At 52.8% G+C, this 10956-nt stretch overlaps 1 protein-coding gene across 1 annotated transcript; it reads left to right on the top strand.

Moving 5' to 3' along the window:
• Nucleotides 1–874: 874 nt before the first annotated feature.
• Nucleotides 875–9991, top strand: LOC119842398. The gene is made up of 2 exons (XM_043495794.1): nucleotides 875–886; nucleotides 7418–9991. Exon 2 carries the CDS (start codon nucleotides 7429–7431, stop codon nucleotides 8458–8460), a length of 1032 nt encoding a protein of 343 aa, XP_043351729.1. The 5' UTR covers nucleotides 875–886; nucleotides 7418–7428; the 3' UTR covers nucleotides 8461–9991.
• The last annotated feature ends 965 nt before the right edge of the window (nucleotides 9992–10956 follow it).

Raw genomic sequence — 10956 nt, 5'->3', positions numbered from 1 at the left:
CGATGAGAAAAGCTGGTATTTATTTCCGGGCAGCCTGTATTTCAGGAACCCCTGGGTCAAATAACCCCAAATTTGGATCAGTAACCCAAAGGGTGTGCTTTGGCAGAGGGTGAGAGGGGATGCAGTAGGGAACATGCCACCCTTGGAATCAAAGCTAACCCAAATGCCCCAGCATGGTGCTGGGGGGCAGAGAGTGGGATGGGTGACTCAGAAAGGGGTGCTGTGCCCTGTTCTGTGCTGCTGTTTGTGCATTTTTCTACCAAGCACCCAGCCACTCTTGCTCATTAACTCTCCCTGGTAATGTGGGTTCATTCTGCTGCCCAGGTTGCATCCCAGAATTGAGGAAATCTGCCTCCCGTGGTGCCATGCGGATGTGACATCCTGACCCGGCACCGGGACGCCACCCAGTGCTAGTCACGGGCCGCCCCCCCCCCCCCCGCACAGCACCCCGGAGGGCACTGGGATGAGGACCCCAGTGCACAGCGAGGGGCAGGTCATTGCGATAAGTGCGAGCAGAGTATGTCCCAACCACCCTGCCGTTAGTCAGGGCAAAGCTTCCCCTTTCGATGGGACGTTGCCGCTTCTTTTGAGCCTGGATTATGAAATACTTAACGTCAGATATTTCTCTGTCACCAGTTCCCTCTTCTGTTGACTTCCATTCAGCCAGGGGGAGGCCAGCTCTGCAGACAGCTAGATTGATTCTCCGCGGGAAACAGAGGCACCAAGACTAGGGTGAGTGAGAGAGCATGGGAGAAGGGCACTGGTATAATCCAGGCAGGATTGTTCAGCAGTTTAGCTGGTAGAGAGGAATGGTAGGAAATGCACCAAAGAGGAGTTCAGACAAGGCTTTTCTCTCCCATAGGTTCCAAAGGTTTGTACAAAGAAGGTGGGTGTTGTTTTACAGGGGGGGAAACTGAGGCAAACAAAACTGAAGCCGCCTACAAGAGGTCAGTGGTTGAGCCAGGACGAGAATCTAGAGCTCGTGAATCCCACCGGGGTCCCCCCCATCCCTTGTTCAAGGCTACTTGGGATCCTGAGGGAATGGGGGAAGGGTGGTCGCCAAGAAGGGGGGATCCTGAAGGATTGGGGAAAGGGGAGGTCCCTGGGAAGGGGGATGCTGAAGGGATTGGGGGAAGGGGGTCCTCTGGAAGTGGGATCCTGAGGGGATTAGGGGAAGGGTGGTCCCCGAGAAGGGGGATGGTGTGGGAATTAGCAGAAGGGGGGTCCCCTGGAAGAGGGATCCTGAGGGGATTGGGGGGAAGGGCAGTCCCCAGGAAGGGGGATCCTGAGGGAATGGGGAAGGAGGGTCCCAAGTGAGGGGGGAACGAAGGTTAAGCCATAGCCCACGCTGCCCATATCCCCCTGTATTATGGGAACAATGCTCCTTTGTCTTGTTGGGAACATTTGCCAACCTGGCCCCTGATTGTTGGGGTGCTCGAAGCAACCTCGGTTTGCTTTCCCAGCGCGCCGATCCCCCCATTCTCCAGCTAGCGTCAGGAGTCGTGAGTGAGACTATCCCCAGAAAATCAAATTCCGAGCTCGGCCCCCAAACCCAGAGTCCATTTCTGAAAGCGTTGCCTTGAACATTGCAGCGGGTTTGGGAGCCTAAAACGTCAGGGACTGAAGAAGGGCAAAGTCTTGTTCTTAATGGTATCGTTTAGAGCTGCTCCTCCCCACCCTGATCTCAGTTCTCCAGCCCTCGTCCCGGGATAGAGTCCTGTTCATCGCAGGTTCATGCTGGTTTATGGAGATTGTAATCTCTTCTCGGCTGGGACCCTCTCTTACTACATGTATGTAAAATGCCTAGCAGAATAGGGCCATGATCTCAGCTGGGGGACACCTGGTGCCTACAGCTCCAGGCCAGGGGCGGCAGAGCCCGGGGCTGGGTCCAGCTGGAGAAAGTCCCCCTGGGCTGGGCACACAAAGACTTTCAATGAAAGTCTGTCCCTGGTGCAGGCCCAGCTGGGGAAGGAGCAGCTGCTGAGTCTGGGCTCCCAGCTCCCCCTGGAGGCTCCAGAGCTGCACCCCCGGGTCTCTGTTCATTGTTTTTCCTGCTTCCTTTCTTCCTGCCAGTCATGTCCCGTTTCCGCCCCCCCCCCGGCCCATTCCTGGCTCCTTCCGCACCGACCTGAGCCGGGGTCCCCCATGCCCTTTTAAATTGCCTGGGCCCCTGGGCAGTTGCCCCCTTTGCCCCACCCTGTCAGCGGGGCCTCGTTAAGGGGCTGATATGTATGCTAAAGATTGGGACAGACTCTCCTAGCCTCTCCTGGGGATCTGGTTTCCTGTCTATTGTAGAGTCATTGTCAAAGATTGGGACTGGGGTTATTACCCGTTGTGTCCCCAGGCAGTTGAACAATGACGCGACGTCACATGTGCGGCTCCCAAGTACATAGATGTTGTGACTAGAAACAACGCGGTACTGCCCCTCCATTATAAGTTACCCTCGCCGCTGGTTGGCTCTGTTTTGTTAACCCGACGGGCATGAGGCAGTGGCCTCGTTTGCCTCGTTGGACTGGTCTAACTCCAGTTGTCCATGCCATGGAATTGCAATCTCAAAGACTTTGCATTTGCACACAAATCGAAATCCCCAGATGGAACAGGGAGAATTCTGAATTCTTCCGTTACCCTAGCTGTGCCCTTTGGGGAGGTGGATTAACTTCAGTGATGGGAGAACCCCAATGGAGAATTGCATAGCCGCAAGCTGTGGGAGTGGCGGGCTATGGGGCTTTTGTTAAAAAGGATACTGCCCGCACTGAGTGGAATATGATGCTGCTAATGCCGCTTTGTCCTTTACTAGCCTTAACAGGAATCCTGTGGGTGAATGGGTTTGTACATGGAGGTGAACCAGGTTGGCAGAATAAACATTAATGGGGTGTATTAGGTATTGCCAGAAGAGGACAGAGTTAAGGTTGTGCTGGCATCTTAACTTTTCATTGCCTGCTTTTCAGGAGACTGCATTTAGCCCAGCGAAATGTTCTGCAAGAGGACGACAAAGCACCAAGGAACCTTAATGCTGTGCTAACCTCATTGTTTTGGTCTGCTTTCCCCCATCATGCAGTTCTCTCACATTGAGCTATTTCACAAGGCGGGAGGGAACAAAGACAAGATACACTGGGGTTGTGTCCTGGTACAGGCAGGGAGTGCTGTCACGTCCAGACTGGTATGGAATGTGGTTACCAAATCAGAGCCAGAAAAGGCATGCAACAAGTAACGGCTGTGTGCCATTCCCTCCAGCTAGTGGATATAAATACAAGCCCTCCTACATGAATGTGTGTGCAGCACATTTGCCGTGTACGGTGCACACGCCACCAGATTAATTGCTTCCCAAGAGGAGGGGTATGTATGTCTCCGTCCTGCCCTGTGCTGCTTTGCTTCAGTTCATCTGGTTATGAGCAACTGGCTATATTTCTGTCAGTCATCCTGAGGGGACTGGGGAGAGAAGGGGGTTCCAGGGCAGAGGGGATCCTGAGGGGATTGGGGTAAGTGGGGCCCCTGGGAATGGGGGATTCTCAGGGGAGGGGGGAAGGGGAGTCCCAGGGAAGGGGGATCCTGATGGGATGAGGGGGAGGACAGTCCCTGGGAACAGGGATCCTGAGGGGACTGGGAGAAGGGGGGTCCCAAGTGAGGGGGGAACGAAGGTTAAGCCATAGCCCATGCTGCCCATATCCCCCTGTACCATGGGAACAATGCTCCTTTATCTTATTGGGAACATTTGCCAGCTTGACTCCTGATGGCTGGGATGCTCTAAGTACCTTGGCTTGCTTTCCTGGAGCGCTGATCCCCGATTCTCCAGCTAGCATTGGGGAGTCTTGAGTGTGACTATCCCCCCAAAATCAAGTTCCGAGCTGGCCCGCTCTTCTTCCCCGTCATTCCCGAGAACATAAAATCATAGAAGATTAGGGTTGAAAGAGACCTCAGGAGGTCGAGTCCAACCCCCTGCTCAAAGCAGGACCAACCCCAACTAAATCATCCCAGCCAGGGCTTTATCAAGCAGGGCCTTAAAAAACTGTAAGGATGGAGATTCCACCACCGCCCTAACTAACCCGTTCCAGTGCTTCACCACCCTCCTAGTGAAGTAGTTTTTCCTAATATCCAACCTAGGCCTCCCCCCGCAACTTGAGACCATTACTCCTTGTTCTGGCATCTGCCACCACTGAGAATAGCCGAGCTCTATCTTCTTTGGAGCCCCGCCTCAGGTAGTTGAAGACTGCTATGAAATCCCCCCTCACTCTTCTCTTCTGCAGACTAAATAAGCCCAGTTCCCTCAGCCTCTCCTCATAAGTCACGTGCATCAGCCCCCTAATCATTTTCATTGCCTTCCGCTGGACTCTCTCCAATTTGTCCACATCCTTTCGGTAATGTGGGGCCCAAAACTGAATGCAATACTCCAGGTGTGGCCTCACCAGTGCCGAATAGAGGAGAATAATCACTTCTCTCGATCTTCTGGCAACGCTCCTGCTAATGCAATCCTGACCCACAGGCAGCTGAGAACATACCTCTTTTTTCTCCGCCCTGCACCCCACTGCATTCAGCCACTCATTCCCTCACCCCTCTATTCCCCCACCCCTCCCGTCTCCCCAACAACAACCTTTTCGTGTCATGACCAGCGGCCCCTCTCCTGCGCCCTGGTGCCTGAAGCATCCATCTTCCCTCCTTACCTGAAAACATCAGCTCACAAGCACTTTTCTTCCTCCTCCCATTTACAGGTTGTGATTTTCAAAGGGATTTGAAAATCTCACTTCTCGTAGAATCATAGAATCATAGAATATCAGGGTTGGAAGGGACCTCAGGAGGTCATCTAGTCCAACCCCCTGCTCAAAGCAGGACCAATCCCCAACTAAATCATCTCAGCCAGGGCTTTGTCAAGCCTGACCTTAAAAACTTCGAAGGAAGGAGATTCCACCACCTCCCTAGGTAACGCATTCCAGTGTTTCACCACCCTCCTAGTGAAAAAGTTTTTCCTAATATCCAACCCTAAACCTCCCCCACTGCAAATTGAGACCATTAGTCCTTCTTCTGTCATCTGCTACCACTGAGAACAGTCTAGATCCATCCTCTCTGGAACCCCCTTTCAGGTAGTTGAAAGCAGCTATCAAATCCCCCCTCATTCTTCTCTTCCGCAGACTAAACAATCCCAGGTCCCTCAGCCTCTCCTCATAAGTCATGTGTTCTAGTCCCCTAATCATTTTTGTTGCTCTCCGCTGGATGTTTTCCAATTTTTTCACATCCTTCTTGTAGTGGGGGGCCCAAAACTGGACACAGTACTCCAGATGAGGCCTCACCAATGTCGAATAGAGGGGAACGATCACGTTCCTCGATCTGCTGGCAATGCCCCTACTTATACAGCCCAAAATGCCATTGGCCTTCTTGGCAACAAGGGCACACTGTTGACTCATATCCAGCTTCTCGTCCACTATAACCCCTAGGTCCTTTTCTGCAGAACTGCTGCCTAGCCATTCGGTCCCAGTCTGTAGCGGTGCATGGAATTCTTCTGTCCAAAGTGTAGGACTCTGCACTTGTCCTTGTTGCCTCATCAGAAATCATCAGATTTCTTTTGGCCCAATCTTCTAATTTATCTAGTTCCCTCTGTATCCTATCCCTACCCTCCAGCGTATCTACCTCTCCTCCCAGTTTAGTGTCATCTGCAAACTTGCTGAGGGTGCAATCCACACCATCCTCCAGATCACCCCTCTTCATGGGGAAGGGTGGTCCCCAGGAAGGGGGATCATGAGAGGATTGGGGAAGGGGGAGGCTTACAAGAGGGGATCCCGAGGGGAGGGGAGGTCCCTTGGAAGGGGGAACCTGAGAGGATGGGCGAAGGGAGGTCCCCAGGAAGGGGGATCCTCAGGGGATGGGGAAAGGGGAGTCCCTGAAAAGGGGGTCCTGAGGGGATGGGGGAAGGGTGATTCCCAGAAAGGGGGGACCCTGAGGGGATGGGAAAGGGGGGATCCACAGTAAGGGGGATCCTGAGGGGATTGGGGGAAGGGGGCACCGGGAAGAGGGATCTTGAGGGGATGGGGCAAGGGGGGTCCCTGGGAAGGGGGATTCTGAGGGAATGGGGGAAAGGGTAGTCCCCAGGAAGGAGGGACCCTGAGGGAATTGGGGCCAGGGCGGTCCCCAAGAAGGGGGATCCTCAGGGGATGGGGAAATGGGAGTCCCTGGAAAGGGGGTCCTGAGGGGATGGGGGAAGGGTGATTCCAATGAAAGGGGGGATCCTGAGGGGATAGGGGCAAGGGGGATCCTGAGGGGATGGGAAAGGGGGGATCCACAGTAAGGGGGATCCTGAGGGGTTTGGGGGAAGGGGGCACCGGGAAGGGGGATCTTGAGGGGATGGGGGAAGGGGGGTCCCTGGGAAGGGGGATTCTGAGGGAATGGGGGAAAGACTAGTCCCCAGGAAGGAGGGACCCTGAGGGGATTGGGAAAGGGGGATCCTGAGGGGATTGGGGGAAGAGGGTTGCCAGGAAGGGGGGACCCTGAGGGAATTGGGGCCAGGGCGGTCCCCAAGAAGGGGGATCCTCAGGGGATTGGGGGAAGGGGTTCCCTGGGAACAGGGATCCTGAGGAGACTGGGGTAAGGGGGGTGCCAAGCGAGGAGGGAACGAAGGTTAAGCCATAGTCCATGCTGCCCATATCCCCCTGTATCATGGGAACAATGCTCCTTTATCTTGTTGGGAACATTTGCCAGCCTGACTCCTGATCCTTGGGTTGCTCTAAGTACCTTGGCTTGCTTTCCCAGAGCGCTGATCCCCCATTCTCCAGCTAGCATCGGGGAGCCTTGAGTGCGACTATCGCCCCAAAATCAAGTTCTGAGCTAGCCCCCCGAAACCCAAAGGCCATTTTTGAAAACTTTGGTTTGAACATTGCAGCAGCTTTGGGAGCCTAAAACGTCAGGGACTGAATAAGGGTAAAGTCTTGTTCTTAATGGTATCGTTTAGAGTTGCTCCTCCCCACCCCAATCTCAGCTCTCCAGCCCTTGTCCCAGGATAGGATTCTGTTCATCAAAGCCATAGGTAGGGTGACCAGATAGCCCGATAAAATCGAGACTGTCCTGATTTTTAGGTCTTTGTCCCGCGTCCCAACTGATGCACAGTCGGGACGCCATTTGTCCCGATATTGTGGCTTTGGCCGCTCTGGTGGTTTTTGGGGGTTTTTTGCTTCGGGAACTCCGGCCACTTTTTTTTTCTTTTCTTTTTTGCTTCCCCCATGTGTCCTGATATTTTCTCCGTTTCATCTGGTCACCCTAGCCGTAGGTCCCACCATGCTGTCTTATGGAGACTGTAATCTCTTCTCGGCTGGGACTCCCTCTTACTACATGTATGTAAAATGCCTAGCAGAATAGGGCTGGGATCCCAGCTGGGGGCTCCAGGTGCCACTCCAATACAAAATAATTAATGGGAAGAAACTATTTTATCTTCTAGTGCCGAACACCATGCCTACAATAGTCCCCAAGAGCAAAGCCCCAGGGGTCGATTTCTGCGGCGTGAACGAATATTACTACATCGTCCGCTCAGACCTGGGCTGCTACATGCGGTCGACCAATTTCAACGAAGGAAAAGATCTGAACGTGTATAGTCTGCACCCCTCCTGCCAGGGCGGGGAGCACTATCTCGCCCACCAGGATGACCTCTTCTACATCATCAAAGGAGGGGCTTATCGCCGTGTGTCCAACATGAACACGGACACAGCAGCCGTAGTCTACAATCTCCACCCCAATTGCCAGGGAGGAGACCATTATCTCTCAGCCTTTGGGTCCTTCTACATTGTCTTCCAGAGCAAGGGTGTCTACCGCAAGGTCACCAACATGAACACCGATTCTGATGCTGTCGAATATAGCCTCCACCCGTCCTGCCGAGATGGCCTCTATTACTGGGGTGTCAAGGGCTATTATTATTTTGTCAAGCCCCATGACGAATGGGGGATCCAGTATTACCGAACCACCAATTTCCACGAGAACGTGGATGCTGTAACCTATTCCTTCCACCCTGATGTGGTCAACTTCCTCCCTGGTGGGTTGGCTATCACCCAGGGTTCAGCTTTCGGCACCTGGGAGGCCATCAAGACCATCTCCAATGATTCCAACACACCCATTACCTGGAACAAGAAGATCACCAGGAAGGTGGGCTATGCCAAGGAGAAGATGAGCAGCATAGAGCACAACTGGAGCGTGAGCATCTCAGCATCATATCAGTCAGGAGCCCTCACCGAAGCCATTGCCAAGTACCAGTTCTCCCTCACTACTCAATACGGCGGGAAAAGCATCAACACGGAGAAGGAGAACTGGAGCGAGGCCACCGACGTGGAAGAGTCTGTCAACCTGACCCTGCAGCCGAAAGAGAAGATCTACATATGGCAGTACCAGCTGGGCCTGGGCAAGAAAAGCGTCTTGTTCTGCCGTGACATGAAATTCAACGACAATCCAAACCCACCTACTGAAGTGCCCCTGCCGCCTTCTAACCAGTGATCTGAAATAGGGAGGCCCCAGGAATACCTAAGAGCCTGCTCGCTGCCTTGCAGTATTGCTAAGAATTGGGGTTGTCGGGGGTATATTTAGGGTTAGTATTTTACAGGAGTCGTAGTGGCTTTGCAGTGCAGGGTGTTTAGTGAGGCCCAGTCTGCCCTAGGAATAGCCGCTAGGATTAAGATACAGAGACACAACTCTGCAATCTACCATAATGATTGTACCATGGGCTTCCAGAAAACCGGTTGCCAACGGGTTTGCAGCTAACATGGCTGGAAAAGCATTTCCTGAGCCAGCTTGGACAGAGCATTTTCTCACTCTTTGACTAGAAGGATCAATGCTGCAGCGTCCCCACCCAGCTGAGCCATGCTGAGCACATACTATTACTCCTGGGGGATTCTGCACCAAAAAATTAAAAATTCTGGGCACAATATTTTAAAATTTGGCAAACTATCACATATATTATTTATCAAAATAACACTATATAACCACACCAGTTTCAATTATTTTTTGATAATTTATTTCAAAATACCTGTAACAACACAGACACACAAAAATTTCCCCCTGTTTCTCTGGCCCCTCCCCGGCAGAGCCAAGGAGAGGGGCCAGCCACTTGCACCCCCTCCCCGCAGAGCCCAGGAATCCAGGGGGCAAACAGCCTGATGCTGGGTCCTGAGCTTGTGTGGCGTTTCCTGCCCGCTGCTGCCTCCTTCTTACATGGGGTGCGGCGAACTGCAGCTGCTGGGAACCCTCCAGTTCCTCCCCCGCCTCTTACCGGCAATGTCCTCTATGTGCGAGCTGGGCTCGGCCGGGTCCACAAGCCCCTAGTGGTGGCCAGCAGGACTGCAGCCCATTTCTGGTCGCGGGGCGGAAAGCAAATTCTGTGCGCACAACATTAATTTTTGTGCAAATTCTGCATCGCGCAGTGGTGCAGAATTCCCCCAAGAGTAACATACACACCAGCTTCAGGCGGGTTTGTACTTCACATGGCTCCACCGTGCCTCCGCTGCTACTCCCCGTGCTAACAGATGCAGATGCATTGCTATTTGCACTCGCACGAGTATATGTGCATGAGCAAATCACACCCTACCTCATAGTGCAGACGTCGCTCTGGCTCCACTCCCCTGTCACACGGGAACAAGAGGTTTGCTCAGGGAGCGCTGTGACTACTCCTCTGCAAGCCGGGATTTTAGGCAGGAGTTCGGTGGCTCACTCCCAGACGTACAATCAGCTCTGGGATTGGGAAGTAATTACACGGCCGGCAGAGATCACCACCCCTCAGTGGCCCGCACAAATCACAGGGGAAAGGGGAAAGGGTGGGGAAAGAGCCGCAGTGTGTTTTCTCAGTCACATAGGGTTGTGTGTAGTTTTATTTTGTGCCTGTTGTTACTTCTGGCTATGAATTAGCCGAGTCAGTTTTCTCGAGGGCTCGTCTTTACTAGAAGCTGCGACCAAAGACTCCAACTTCACATAAATAACTTTGTATCAATGAAATTATCCGAGGCATAAAATAAAGTGACTCCTGCCACGTTTCTTCCTTTTGTTCGTGTGAATGTTACTTAACGGGAGGTGTGCTGGAGGGGAGGGATCGGGACTCATTGCCCAGCCGGCTTCATAAATTCCCTTCCTAAAAACTGGACAATGCGTTGCAGCATGTGGGGGCAAAACTGTCAACTAGCCAAGAGAATGAGGTCAGGATGAAGGACAAGTTTGGGCTTCTTTCCAATGAGCTTCAGAGCTCAGGGCATCTGGGGAATGGAATATGGAGCCTTTCACCTCTAGGTCCCCAACCTAGCTCCAGATCAGGGTGAAAGGCTCCTCCAGAGAGACTGGGCAGCAGACCTCACCTCTAGGATACCAAGTGAAATGCAGCCCAGCTGAGGATGTGCTTTGTCAGCGGTGCGTATGTGTCAAGGAATGGCATACAGAGCCTTCCCTCTTACAGGCACCACTTCCAACCTGGCCCTGTGTTAGTGGCATTGGCTAGCTCACAGGGGACTGAGGAACGGCATGTGCAGCTCTTGCTCCTTTTGCCCCCGAGCGCTTTGCTAATATTGCAGCTGTGGCCCATTAACATAAATCGGGGAGTTCCCACGTCAAGCTATTGTTTCAGGCTCTCTGCAAACTCAAGCAGACTTGACTGCCTCAGTTGCTCTCAGGTCACATTTGGAAGCTTTCCTTCTGAACCATAACAGCTACAGACATAATTACACAAATACAGCCCTACCACATAATTAACAAACAAACAGAGGCACGCTACCTCCAGCTCCACTGCCTTTCTGGCCACACATAAAAATGCAGCGTGCATCACAAAGCATTAGCAAATCACATTGTACTCATTTTTTAAAAGCAACACTACCCAAACTATTTCATAACGCTCTTTTTCCCCGTCATTCCCTAGATCACAGAATCATAGAATATTAGGGTTGGAAGGGACCTCAGGAGGTCATCTAGTCCAACCCCCTGCTCAAGGCAGGACCAACCCCAACTAAATCATCC

This window comes from Dermochelys coriacea, chromosome 13 (assembly GCF_009764565.3).
Source record: "Dermochelys coriacea isolate rDerCor1 chromosome 13, rDerCor1.pri.v4, whole genome shotgun sequence".
Taxonomy (NCBI): Eukaryota; Metazoa; Chordata; order Testudines; family Dermochelyidae; genus Dermochelys; species Dermochelys coriacea.
Note: the sequence above shows the minus strand (reverse complement) of the source record. Positions and strands in the feature narration are given on the sequence as shown.

What these genes read in the sequence shown, in the direction of transcription:
- LOC119842398 (XM_043495794.1), top strand. Translation starts at nt 7,429, where the DNA reads ATGCCTACAATAGTCCCCAAGAGCAAAGCCCCAGGGGTCGATTTCTGC.